The sequence below is a fragment of the Penicillium waksmanii genome (assembly GCF_028829765.1).
Source record: "Penicillium waksmanii strain IBT 27052 chromosome Unknown utg000008l:1.0-5622682.0:1.0-5626561.0, whole genome shotgun sequence".
Lineage (NCBI taxonomy): Eukaryota > Fungi > Ascomycota > Eurotiomycetes > Eurotiales > Aspergillaceae > Penicillium > Penicillium waksmanii.
In genome coordinates, this window is record NW_026643254.1 from 1,196,738 (window position 1) to 1,210,032 (window position 13,295).

The following is a 13,295-nucleotide window of genomic DNA, read 5'->3' on the forward strand; positions in this document are numbered from 1 at the left end:
CTCTGGTGTCATTTGTTGGTGCATCCTTTCAACCTTCAAGTTGGCAACCGCTGAACCTTACGCTCATGCACTGAATGCTGTTGATCGATGTTCTTGTTCTCCAAAATGTTTCTTCCTGACATATATTATCATAGACTAGGTGTACTATTGGCAAAAATAAATATATTGTATTTGTTGATATTACTACATTACTAGTAATTAAACTATGGAATCATCCGAGACCTAGAAGAAGAAGATAACCAATGCTAGAAATCCAAGATAAAGACTACTAGAAAAAAACAGAAATAGAATAACGCGCATGCCCAGGTGGATTGTTGTTGAGTAGCATTCCAGTTTGAATTTTACACTTGACCTACACCGGGGCGGTCCACAGGTGTTTGGGGCCGGTTCGCTTGGCCGGTTCGCTGGTTACCCACCCACCCTCACCCCTTGTGCGGTATCTGCCCAGGTAGTCTATTCCTCTCACCTGCCCAATTGCCCAGTGGACAGTTTGTTCAACCGAATCAACTTGAACTGAACTGGTCCAGCAGATTCAAATTATTCCCCTCATTCTAGATAATATCGTACTCCTGGCTGTTCCGTCGCTTCATCAAATATTCTGCCCTCATCTCGCGGTCACGCTCCAGCCTCCAGGATGCTCATATTCTCTAGGGTTCTGTCTCCCTCTAACACAAGCGATTCAAGAGCTCTTTGGTTGATCATGTGCGTGCACGTGAGTTGAGCGACAACCGACTCGTCATTACACATTGAGACTTTTGGATTAACTCTCGATGGGGAGTTCCATCTTCCTCTAGCCGAAGAAAAGCGAAGGTTCACTCACTAATGCTCGATCGACCGACCTGTTCGCGCCAAGTATTCAAAACTACAACCCAAACTCAAACCTGCCCATCCAGGGCTCCCAGAGCAACCGCAGCGTCTTATCAGGGATGTCTATCTGCAGCCCACGCGCTTGGCATGTCAACACGGTCTGGCATCTCTCAACCCCAGCACGATCATATGTGCGAGACCTTCAATGGATGGGGCGAGTGAGATCCAGCGAATATTAGAGAATCATCCGCAGGAACGTGCCCATCAAGCAAACTATGACTAAGTCCGAGTCCCGTGGATAAGATGGGATTTGATGTGGAATTGGCTCCCATGTGAAAATCCGCCTTAAGTCTGTAGCCAAGACTTCTGCAAGATGCGATCCCCGACGGCATATATTCGGTCTCCGAGATGGGCTTCTGCCACACTGCCAGCGTTGCAGAAACGCTCCCGCTAGCCGCTTGGCTGCAGGTCCTACTCACTGGTTTGAGTATGCCGTCGCGAATTCTCCTCTCGGGGCCCTCGTCGTTTACCACTTAGGCCCCGGTGGCTCTACTCCTCTTTCTCTCACTCGTCAATGCCTTTCCTTTGATCGACATGTCCGAGCCTATCACTGTCCTCGGCTTGTCAACTCATACCCGCTGTCAAGAGCTCTACTAGCCCGCAGATCACACGAACCTCTCACCTCTTCCTCTCATACAGGAACATAATATAGCCAAGTGAACTGTAGCATCGCTTAGCTGGCTGGGTTAATATCGGGCTTGGGCTCTGCTAGCGTGCGAAAGGGGAAAGGGGAAGGGGGGGGTATAAGTCACGGCATGCCCAGGCAGAGCTCTCGTCCGAGTCCAGTAGCTTTTCAGCTTGAGCTTCGCCAAATCCAGTATAGGCAGATCTTTTCGTCCTACCAACTCGGCCAACCGGAAACGTATCAGTCCTCCAGTAAGGATGAAGTTGGCTGTTCTGCTGGTCGCTCTCGCGCCAGTAGCGACTACAGCTGCCCAGCAGAAGTCTGCCGATGACTGGATCACCACCATCTGGGATGACTTCAAAAATGCGGTAGACTGCTTCAGCTGCCAGGTAGAGTGACCAAGAACTCAGTTTGACAGCTTATAATTCCGCTTAACTAACAATGATCTGATCATATAGGCCCTCCTCGGCGGTCTCAAGCTTGTCTCCGGTCTTGGTGAATCCTTTATGGAGGATGTTATAACCGGTGTCTGCTCCATCAGTGGTGTAAGGTCCATCTCCTGTTCACTAGGTCAGAAAACTGATGCAAGATAGGCCGAAGACAGCGATGTGTGCGCTGGCGTGATTGCCAACGAAGGTCCCGCTGTATATTACTCGCTGAAGAACCTGAAGCCGGGCTCCCACACAGCCAAAACATTCTGCGCAAGCTTGGTCGGTCTATGCGAATTTCCCAAAGTCCGTCCATACGATATCTCCTTTCCTTCGCCCAAGCCACCAACCACCCGCCCTCTACCAAGCGATAAAGCCCCTATAAAAGTTGTCCACTTCAGCGATACTCATGTCGACCTCTCCTACGAAGAAGGATCTAACTACGAGTGCTCGAAACCTATCTGCTGCCGTGCATACACGGAGAAAGACGCCCCCCGGAAACACCACTTCTCCATGCGGACCCTGGGGAAATTCCAAGTGCGACCCGCCGCATCGCCTACAAGAGAGCATGATGGCCGCCATTGCAGATATCAATCCCGCCTTCTCAATATACACTGGAGATGTAGTAGCCCACGATGTCTGGCTCGTCAACAAAACAGAAGTACTCCAAGACTTGAACGCGACCTACAGCTCCATGGAAAATAACCTCGGACTTGTCTATGCCGCTCTTGGTAACCATGACGCTGCACCTCTCAACCTCTTTCCATCCGACAAAATCCCAAGCAAATATAACCCGCAATGGGCCTATGATGCCCTCGCCGAAGACTGGCTCACCCTGACTGGCATTTCCTCCGTGCAAAAGGCCAGCGAATATGGTTCTTACTCCGCCGTGCACCCAGACAGCAAACTGCGAATAATCTCCTATAACAGCATCTTCTACTACAAATACAACTTCTTCTCTTACACTGAGCCCATGGAATTCGACCCAAATAACCAGCTAGACTGGCTCATCAAGCAGCTACAGGAAGCCGAAGACGCGAAGCAGCGCGTCTGGCTTATATCACACATTCCAACTGGTAACTCGGACCATTTCCGCGACCACTCCCACTACTTCGACCAGATTATTCAGCGGTACGATGCGACAATTGCCGCGCTATTCTTTGGACACACCCATACAGATGAGTTTCAGGTGTCGTACTCCAATTACATGGATCGAAGTTGGGACACCGCGACGGCAATGGGCTATGTCGCGCCTTCGATGACACCTACCTCCGGCCCTCCTTCATTCCGGGTCTACGAAATCGACCCCGTTACCTTTGGCGTCATGGATTTCACGCAGTATATTGCCAACATCACTGATCCTTCACTCCAGACGGAACCTGAATGGAAACCTTACTACTCTGCCAAAGCAGACTACGGATCAAAGCTTTCACCAGCCGTGAAGGACGCCAGCATCGAGCTCACGCCAGCATTTTGGCATAATGTCACTGTGGCTATGGAAAAAGATACTACTGTCTTTCAAGACTTTTGGAGTCGACGAACTCGTGGGTTTAACGTCCCGGATTGTACTGGCGATTGCATCACGAATGAGATATGTGCTCTTCGCGGTGCAGACGCCCAGTACTCCTGTTATAAACAGGCGCCTGGTTTTAGCTTTGAGAAACGGGATGGATCGGGCATTTCGCATCTTTCGGAGGAAAGTTTCCAGCAGCCGGAGTGTAATCATGCAGGAATGGCGCCTCTCTTCGCGAAGATTTCGCATCGGGCGAAGCTTGCAAGGGAGAAGGGGGAGTAGAGCTTGCATCGATTCTAGATGTAAATCTAATAGTCACACCACCATATATTCACGGCAGGGTTATGCTTTGTTTGATTTCGACCGTCCGATCTAGTTCAGATTAATACAATCCTCAACATTGCATCGCTGTCAGAGTACATCAAACAAGTAAAAAGACTTGCTCAATACTAGTATTAGTATATGCCAACCATGCCGATAGCTATGCATACCGACGAAGCTAGGGCACTTTCATTAAAATATCATCATCTAACGGGCATTCTCGGAAAGGCACGAATACCGGGCTCAAGGGGCAACATCCATTTCTTCGCCCCCAAAGCACCGATCTGACACACCACACCGCCTGATGACTCTATCGTCTTACGTATTATCTGTGGAGCAATCTTGCTCTACTTTACTCATGAGTCATGACTGCATTAAGCGAGGACAGTTAGGATGTCTTTTACCGACCTTCCGAATGAGCTGATCTGCCTTGTGGGGGAATACCTGCCCCAGAAAAGTATCTCATCTCTAATGCAGATTAATCATAGGCAGTGTGATCTGCTCCAGAAAACACTATATGATAAAACGCCTGAGAGTGAAACCCATCTCATCCTTTATAAGGCATGCCAACAAGATCTGCATTTCACTCTCTCAACGGCGCTATAGACATTGTGGCTGCACAGCCACAGCGTGACTACTATGTCCTGTCTCGAAAGTCGGCGGTTTGGAGATGCACAGACACATTTGGCTGTATGGCTGTTCGGGAGAAAACTTGTATATATAATAGTCTGTTCCGGGAAAGGTTGTCTATGTGGTGTCAACTATCTCTAGCTCAGTCATCTCCAAGGCTCTGTTTCTGGGCGGCCGTTGAAGCGATGTTTTTTCCTCTCGATCAGTCCGCTACGCCATGTGAGTGGTGCTGTCGCCGTTTTGACTGGGGGTTAAGAAGGCAAGTAGAGGCACAAAGCCCTGATTTTGACGATATCATACTACTCTATTGGTGAAACAGGCGAATTTCGTCACCTACTCTTGGCAGCTTTCCGCATCCATTATGGTGAAAAAAAATGATATCGTGAAGGTTGTCCTGGCCCATGATATCCATGGATGCTAGCGGTGATTAATAACCTCCAGCCCTGAACGGGATGATATTTCTACCGTACTAGGATCAAAGTAAATTACATGTGAGTTCCCTTTACCTTTGAGACTAACCTACTAGTTGGAATCTATCGACGGGTAGCTGTCTGGATAGTCAATCAACATACAAATGCACTGCAATTAAGTATGTTTACCTATCACTGTGCACAGAATTTGGCAACTGAGTATCCGATGTTTTCGCGGGGGCGTTTACTTCTCGAATAAAGTAAAGTACCGCGCTACCATGTACTGCATTGGATCGCCTGAAAGCACATTTCGTGCGGGGTTTTTTACATACTTAACTGATGTCGTCATGTGAAGTAAGTGAGTGACTCGGAGTTAATCCAGGCTCAGACTCTGCTCACTTGATTTGGTATTGAAAAGTGTATAGCTTTATTTTCCAGGCCGACTCCTAAATATTACATGGGTATTTAATTGCAATTTGCGTCGTAGCTGACTAGCCAAAACCATTAATGACTGGTAATATTTTTGATATTCAGCAAGGATAGAGCCAGAGGTTTTACCAGACACCCCAAAGCCAATACATCGCTCTTCTCATTCCACGTGATACTCCAGTAGAAGTTAATTTTGTAAAGGGGCATGGGCCTGAATATTATGGCACTTGGAAAGATATGTAAATCGGAAGTGCTATTGTGTAGCCTAATAATCAAGAATCAATTTGTCTTCAACCCGGATTTTTGACCTGGACACGCTCGAATATTACCCGAAACGGTCAAGCGTAAACTCACCCAACAGCGGGCCCACCCGATCGGCATCACTATGTACTCCGTACATTTTACCTGGAATTAGTCCTTATGAGTAGAACCTATTTGCCGATACAGTGTTTCCGGAAATACCGTACAACGAGATGAAAGTTATATTTCCGTGGAACGAGGGCATTTTATTTTATCCTGGAAATTATGCAAGTTGATATTATTTATTTCATAGCATATTTCCAACGACGATCGCTGATATGCGGCTAGTATCAGGTCAACCTTGTTCTAAGTAGGGATTTCGACTCCATTATCCGATCGTACTAGAACCCAATTAGGTAATAAACGAGCGAAATTACAGCCCTCGATAGGCCCCATATAGTTTAAAGTCTTATAGCTTTGCTCATAAACGATAACCCTGTTTGCTGCCTAGCCTTGGTATCCGGAACTGGTAGCTATTGAGCGTTGCGAGCTCGGTCCGTCGACTCGATCGGCCTCGCAGACGCTCCTGTGTCCGCCTCGAGGAGCTATAAAGCTCCAGTGTCAAGGCCATCCAGAATCTTCAATTCCAGCCAGGTATCATCTTCCCGAGATTCTCTACGCTTATCAGCTATCATTTCTATTCGAACATCATGCGTTTCCTCCATCTACTTTACGCCTCACTTGCCACTTGCATACTGGAAGTGAGAGCTTCAAAGTGTTCTCCATTCCCTTCTTCAGTGGTCGAATTCTCTTTCGGATTCGAACAGCCAGAGCCTCCCTCCATCAAGGCTGAATATGGGACCAACTTCATCCAACACAAGTGGTAGGTCGCAATAAATAATGCCCGCTTTATCTTGCTAGTCATGCTGACGGAACTTCAGGAATCAAAACCTGTCGCACATTACGACTGGTTATATCAGAAATTCCCCATCTCAGCTTCTTGTCCGTGCTGATGAAGCCTACAATGGCACTTTGGCATCTTCCGTCTTCAATTACGCCAACTCTACCAAGGACGGCCTGGTGGATAACACGCTTACTAGTTATGATGAGTCTGGAAAGCCAACCATGTGGAGGGGGTTCGTTAACTCGAACTTTCCTTTGTTTCCTGAAAGCTTTCTTATCGACAATGATGCTGTTTTTGGTGGGCTAGTTGATCGACAATTCAACGATGGGCCTGTGGCAACGGTGAGTAATATAACCCAGACTTCTTTTATGGAATATAAGTGTAGATCTGAAGCTAATATTGCACGTCATCAGTGGAACATTATGTACCAGGGGGCAATCCCTGTCACAGTCTATGTGAACAACTGCAACATCATGGTTGGATATGACTATTTCTCCCCAGGACTACGTACAAGGGTCATCACCGAATACTTTAACATTCAGGCCTAAGAATCCCGTGCTCAGCAATGTGCCTTCGGATTAATTGGACCACACACTTGGGCCAAATCTTGTGTGGTAGTAAAGTTTCGCTACCAAAGAGTGTTCCGAGCCACCACCGTTGTCAGATAGATTTTATCCTAGGAACTCCAATATATATCAATTTCAAAGACTCAATGAATGCTCAACAATAATGAAAATTTGATTCAGGAGAAAATGTGCCTTGCATATCCCCGGCGAGTAGCTCGTCGATACCTGGAGGTTGGGTTTTCGACTTTTGAAAATCCTCCTCAAATCAGACACATTAAATGCATAATATTTCGGAGTACACAACAATTCCGGTTTCGTTTCGGCTCCATCGTATACTAACTGGATCTGCACTTTCAAGCGGCTGTGCTGGCCAATGATTGTGGCCAGGTGATACGAGTCACATGATTAAAAACCAACCGAACCCCGAGATTTGCCTTCATCCTTTTGCATGTTCTTGGAAATTCAATGATGACAGAAACTCAGTCTGTAGCGCCGATCGAACTGAGGAAGCGCGCCATTGGGCCTCTGGACAAGCGTAGAAACACAAGGCGCTGTCGGTCATGTGCGAAACTACGGGTAAAGGTTCGAACATTCCTCATTCCGCTTGATAAACCAGCGTGCTTATTTATGAGTAGTGCGAAGGGGGCCCAGCCTGTCAAAGATGCATTCGGATGAAGACTCCCTGCGAGTTGCAACGAGTGCAGCAGCGTTCGATTCAATTTATCCATGCCCCTAAGCACGGTTTACTTTCAGCAACTCCTTTGCAAATGCGAAGACATGATGACGATATATACTTGGACCATTTCGCATCTTTCCTTCAGCGATGCGACTTTAGCAGAGAATTTTCTGCCAGTACCAGAGAAATAATGGCAATCATTGGTCGTTATCCACTACTTTCGAATATCGCAATCGCGATCGGTGCTTTGGATACCAGTAGAAGAGGATCTATAAGATCATTCACTGGGACCAAATCGCCTCGAAATATTGCATTTCTTCGATGTGGTATATCATTGAAATATCTCGATGCGGAAATTTCAACGATAACCTCGGTCTTTAGAGAGGATGTGTTTTGGAGTACGTTTCTTCATGGACTTTTCGAGGTATGGAAATATCCGCTATATCAACCACTCCAGCTAAGTATTTCTATAGCTTATCGCTGAAAATTCCGGTGATTCATTTGCAACGCATATGACCTATGGCCTATCCAGGATGATCCTTCTATTGCAACCCGCAGATCCCCTTTCAATACCCACGAAGTCTTTGATCGATGTTTTCTGGCTTCTTGAAGCCAACAGGTTAATTATTTATGGAGATGACACCCTGATTTCTCCGTTGGAATGCCCATGGCGCTCATATCGGGATAATTGGCCAATTGCGATGAAAAATATTATCACACTGATGATACAGGCTGCCACATTTGCTCAGAGGTAAGTAAATTATAACCCGCTATCAGACGCCGCTAATGACCCCAGGCTTTTCACAAGAATTGAGAGCATTCCGGAGGAGGGTAGATGCTTTGATCCTAGTTTGGACTGTCTCGCAAAAGAAGGAATCGAAATCAAAGCAGCTATTCTCAACTGTAAAGAGATAAGCAATTTAGAGGAAATGCACAAAGACGACTATACGCGGTTGGCGGTCATCATGCATGGCGCTTTGCTTCTATACCATTGTCGGAATTTTACTTTCTATTCATGCTGGGAAATGCGCGAGACTCCTCAACTTGACCAACGTGAGATTGATACGGAGGTGACCATGATTCTGTCACAGTCTCAAATCCTTTTGTCGAACACAGAAATCCCCGGCGTCCTATTGTTGTTTCCACTGCGGATGGCCGGCACCCTCGTCAAATCCAGTACTTTACAGGGGAAGATACTGGACATTCTTTACCAGATCCGCCGAAAAGGATTTGTCATTTCAGATAGAATCGAGGCCGATCTGCAGGAGCTTTGGTATCATGAATGGACCACAACGCAGCCAAATGAAATGGAAATCTGATTAATCACCCCGGCAGAATTGAAGAAATAACTACAGCCTTCATGTTGATATATACTCGTTCAACTGGTAGTATATTTGTCTCATTCGGCTTTTTAGCAACGGCGTTACGTGCTCCGCGTGGATTGCAGTATCTTGGTATCTCGCATACAGATGACTTCAGACACCACAACCTCTACTCGGTAGCTGAGAATAATGCAACCGTGGAAGAATTCGTGGACGTGCTACTGCTGCACCGCGAGTCATTGGAGGGGATCAAAGTTGATTATGAAGATGTCTTTGACCAGCGGAACAATGACCCAAACCGGCCCCCAGAGATCAACGTTGCGACTTTCTTGCCGTATGCCAAGAGGTTTCCCAAGCTGAAGCGCAGGGAAGGATGTGGTAAAGGTGAGCTGATTTTGTTTATGGGTGATTATTCTGTCTATGACGAGTCGAAAGATGAAGCAGCGCCCGGAGAGGCCGCTGAAAGAGAAGGAGAAGAAAGAATTGACGTTTAGCACATGATTTCTAATGGACGGCCACCGTAGTCAACTGATAGTCGGTCTAGGCTTAGGGACGTAACATCGCATAATATTTACAGACGGGGCTGTGGCTGTTATGCCCAGCGATGGTTGTATTTTCCATACCCGAAGTTACATCATTGTTATCTTTCCATGTATTCCCCTTAGCAAGTTTGTTGATTTATGTACCTTTTCCTTGCCAAGAAATTTGCTCACACTGATATCTTCAAATTTAACATCATTTTGATGGCATAGAAAGATGACCATGGCGACCGGAGAAGTTGGATCATGCTCCATAGTCTTTTTCATCCTTCTCGGATATCTTAGTGAGTGATCTTGGCGTCGTAAAAGCTGAGAGCGTATTTCCAAGTAGTGTGTGACATCCTGTAATTCAGCATCTGAACAAACGATTTTCTTTGTTTCTGAAGAGCCGTGATATAACCGTTGAACAAATTGCACTTGTCATTATTCTTAGACAACAATTCCCACATGGATCGAGAGTAACGATGCTCGAATGTGTAGGTACCTGGCGGGTGTTTCATCACAAAAGGCATTTCATGTCGCCGGGATGGGGGTTAGTTGGCCAGCAGACAGGCCTTTCCGTCCGAGATGCGGCTGGCGATGACGGTCACGCGACTTCCCACGCCGCATGTTGTCTCTACATCGAATATTCGAAGATCTGGACATAAAGCAGCCTTCAGGGTTTCATCAAGCACATGATCGTCATACTTCCCATCTCGGATAAGACGCTCGACACCTTTGATCCAGGCCAGGCATTTGAGGGCCGGCTTAGCTGGCTGCTGGAAGATCTTTCGTGCGAGGTCCGGGAAGCGTTGAAAGCTATCGTCTACGGACGAGTGATTGAAGACCAGGTCTATGATGTTCAAAGCCCCTGCGGAGTGTCAGAACATTGCGATCTCCAGGTTGCTCAGGCTAGAGTCATCCTTATGGAAGCTTTTCACTGTGAACATACCCACACTGATGCCTACACATAGGTCGAAGATTGCCGTCCGAAGATCTCCTCCCAACCGCTCCTCCAACGACCGAAGCAAACTTAGTTGCCTAATCCCATGCACGCCGCCGCCGTCAAGGCTCAGGATATTGGGTCCCTTTGTTGGCGGTAGCTGTCGTACTGCGAGATGAACCTCGGAGTCGCAAAAGGGACACCGTGTGACATCGAGATAGTGTCCCACCGTCGGGCTACGGCACCCAAATACCACAACACAGTTATCACACATCGCATGCCGACATGACAGCACGTGCTCCGGCTCTCGGTTCAGGCAGAAGAAACAACTGGCCAAGGAGCGCAAAACCCCTCAGCACCGGTGAAATGTGCGGAGGATGCGCCGCCGAACAGCCGCCGACGGGTTCGTAGGATCTATTGATTTCATGAGGTCAGTGAAACAGCTCAGGATTTCGTTACAGAAGTCGGATCCGCTCATAACAGCGCTATCCTGCACGGCCCAAGCTTCGGTGCATTCCCTTCTATACAGCGTATTGAAAACATGTTCTGGATGGAACACTGGGGGTGTCAGTCAGCAAAGAGAAGATAGAGGAGCAAACTGCGGAGAGGTCAGACTGGGTGAATTAGCTAGGAATAGGTGGGCTCACAATGCATTCCAGAGGGTAAGCATCCACCAAGAGGGCCGAAGCGATAAACGAATAGACATCTTCCGCCTCGCAGCGGGCTTCGTTCGCTTGCCTCAAGAAGTCCACTAGGCATGCCACCCTTCTCAATGTCGATGGGAAACCACGTCGTGCGACGCAAAGGCAATCAAAGGCCGTACTATCTCGATTTCGCATTGCAGATCCCAAGTTGGCTTCCAAAGTGCGCCCAGGTGGTTAGCCGAGAACAAAACTCCACACTGTGCTTGTTCCTTTCGCACCGACAGAAGCTTGTCGAGTATGGCACTGCGCAGCGGCTCGAAGGCGGCCATGGGCGACAGTTCATACCGATCTCGCAGATCTACACAAGTGATTTCCGGAGCATCGGCATCGCCGAAATCTTCCTGTGATATCGGGGCAGCCTGTTCATGCGAGGGATGTTTTGGAGAGTTTGGATACTGCATATTCGACCTCAAGGGAAAGGAAAATTACTACGACCTCATCTTTGTACCGGTCAACAAGGTCTATAGGGTGTTCATCGCAATAATGTCGTCGGCATAGGTTCAATCTGTGTAAATGGGACCAAAAAATCGCTGCATCTTAACGAACTCCATACTTCAAGCAAATGTCGATAATAGGTTGATAGCCAGAATTCATAGCTCTTTCAGCGACAGATACTCTGCGATATTTCGCAGACAAGCTGGCACCCGTCTCCACGAGATACTCAAACTCCCTCGTCTTTCCATAGCGAATTGCAGTAATCAAAGCTTGGCTGTGATATTGAGCTACTGCCCCGTATTGTATTAGGAGATTAATTAGACAGTAGCTCTCGTCTCTCTGAAGTGCAAGATTGATTGTGGATTGCACCCGTTCAGATCTCCCAGCTGATTTATTTTTCGATGGTGATGCCTTTCCGTTCGGGTCTGCTCCATAATCTAATAAAAGCTGGGTGGTACTTCTTGGTCGTGGAGATAGAAGCGCACCACATAGAGGCGGATGACTTTCTATGGATAGCTGAAAATTCACATCCGCTCCCTGCGCCAGGAGGTACCGTATTCGGTCTTCATCGCCGTGCTCTGCGGCGTATTTCAACATCCAGTAGAGGTCTAAGCGGGGGTTTGGTTTGCTGTAAGGGTATTGGCGAAGCTGATCGAAGAGATAGTCTTCAACATTGTGGTGGCCATTTAATGCGGCTTGCACAAGTGGATATCTTTCCTCTTTGTCGTGTGATAGTTGCTTTGCGCCCAGCGATATGAATTTCCGAGTCAGATTCAAATGGCCTTCGCGAGCAGCGAGAGCGAGGGGCGTTAAACCGTCCCGATCTCGATAATTAATATCGGCTCCTAGATCGAGGAGATATTCCACGATTCTTGTATGACCCTGAGCTGCTGCATGGGATATTGGATGCTCTTTCATCATCTCTATTTGAAGTGGACATCGGAAGCGTCTTCCATGGTATTGTACCGAGTGGGCGAGGTACTGAGATTCCCATTGAACATTTGCCCCAGCATCAATGAAATGTCTGAAAGTAGATTCAGAACCCTGAGCCGCTGCCCAGCATAATGCAGAGGTGTTGTGAATATTACGTTGAAAAAGGAGGTTGTTTAGAATGCCGTAAAGATGAGAATGACATCGAAGAAAACGATTCAGATCGGGGCATTCCACATCTTTCCCGATTTGAATCAAAAGCTCGGGGGGTACTTTGAGAATAGACATGGTGAACAAATAGACGAAAGAAAAAGAACGCACCTGGCAGAAAAGGATTCTTGGTAGATCTGCGCTCGTCTATGCCGATGAGGTCAGCGGTGGACACAGGTTACTACGGTGTATTGTACTAGTCATGCCTCACATGACTGGGGTGATTCGATTACTGAGCCTGAGCCTGAGCGCCCTCATAAAAGCGGCGGCAGCCGAGAAAGGAAAGCCCCACCTGGAAGACAAAATCCGGTGTATATAGCTGCATATAACTATTCAATTTTGAAAGTCTTTTTCAACGGGGACGCATGATAAATTTGCTGTAGCCGCCCTGCTTCAGATATTCAACATATAACATGTTGCAGTTTGAAAGGATCTGGTTTGAAAAATAATTTCGAAAGTTCCAACGGTTTTTTTTTAAAAAAAACAATAATAATTCCAGCCCTCGCATCAGCAACCACGACTCATCCTGATTCGCCCCATCCTCCATGGATCTCAGTCACGTGGGATGTATCTAAGCCGATCTCACGCCTCGGCCCTCTTCCTATCCCGCCGAAAACACCTATT

The 13,295-nt window shown here is 47.3% G+C and overlaps 7 protein-coding genes across 7 annotated transcripts; 5 read left to right on the forward strand and 2 right to left on the reverse strand.

Annotated features, from left to right (window-relative positions):
- Positions 1 to 1,749: 1,749 nt before the first annotated feature.
- N7481_008795 (sphingomyelin phosphodiesterase) lies at positions 1,750 to 3,715 on the forward strand (the record flags this gene model as incomplete). Its single annotated transcript, XM_057268014.1, has 4 exons — positions 1,750 to 1,881; positions 1,951 to 2,037; positions 2,086 to 2,226; positions 2,351 to 3,715. The coding sequence occupies 4 exons, from the start codon at positions 1,750 to 1,752 to the stop codon at positions 3,713 to 3,715; spliced, it is 1,725 nt and encodes a 574-aa protein (XP_057118691.1).
- Positions 3,716 to 6,173: 2,458 nt separating this feature from the next.
- Positions 6,174 to 6,915, forward strand: N7481_008796 (uncharacterized protein; the record flags this gene model as incomplete). The annotated part of the gene is made up of 3 exons (XM_057268015.1): positions 6,174 to 6,346; positions 6,405 to 6,708; positions 6,781 to 6,915. The coding sequence occupies 3 exons, from the start codon at positions 6,174 to 6,176 to the stop codon at positions 6,913 to 6,915; spliced, it is 612 nt and encodes a 203-aa protein (XP_057118692.1).
- Positions 6,916 to 7,401: 486 nt separating this feature from the next.
- N7481_008797 (Zn(II)2Cys6 transcription factor domain-containing protein) lies at positions 7,402 to 8,928 on the forward strand (the record flags this gene model as incomplete). Its single annotated transcript, XM_057268016.1, has 4 exons — positions 7,402 to 7,515; positions 7,569 to 8,033; positions 8,083 to 8,360; positions 8,406 to 8,928. The coding sequence occupies 4 exons, from the start codon at positions 7,402 to 7,404 to the stop codon at positions 8,926 to 8,928; spliced, it is 1,380 nt and encodes a 459-aa protein (XP_057118693.1).
- A 41-nt stretch (positions 8,929 to 8,969) lies between these two features.
- On the forward strand, positions 8,970 to 9,425 carry N7481_008798 (uncharacterized protein; the record flags this gene model as incomplete). The annotated part of the gene is made up of 1 exon (XM_057268017.1): positions 8,970 to 9,425. One exon carries the CDS (start codon positions 8,970 to 8,972, stop codon positions 9,423 to 9,425), a length of 456 nt encoding a protein of 151 aa, XP_057118694.1.
- A 578-nt stretch (positions 9,426 to 10,003) lies between these two features.
- Positions 10,004 to 10,666, reverse strand: N7481_008799 (uncharacterized protein; the record flags this gene model as incomplete). Its single annotated transcript, XM_057268018.1, has 2 exons — positions 10,004 to 10,320; positions 10,402 to 10,666. 2 exons carry the CDS (start codon positions 10,664 to 10,666, stop codon positions 10,004 to 10,006), a joined length of 582 nt encoding a protein of 193 aa, XP_057118695.1.
- Positions 10,667 to 11,164: 498 nt separating this feature from the next.
- On the forward strand, positions 11,165 to 11,443 carry N7481_008800 (uncharacterized protein; the record flags this gene model as incomplete). Its single annotated transcript, XM_057268019.1, has 1 exon — positions 11,165 to 11,443. One exon carries the CDS (start codon positions 11,165 to 11,167, stop codon positions 11,441 to 11,443), a length of 279 nt encoding a protein of 92 aa, XP_057118696.1.
- Positions 11,444 to 11,633: 190 nt separating this feature from the next.
- On the reverse strand, positions 11,634 to 12,749 carry N7481_008801 (ankyrin repeat domain-containing protein; the record flags this gene model as incomplete). Its single annotated transcript, XM_057268020.1, has 1 exon — positions 11,634 to 12,749. The coding sequence occupies one exon, from the start codon at positions 12,747 to 12,749 to the stop codon at positions 11,634 to 11,636; it is 1,116 nt and encodes a 371-aa protein (XP_057118697.1).
- Between the last annotated feature and the right edge of the window lie 546 nt (positions 12,750 to 13,295).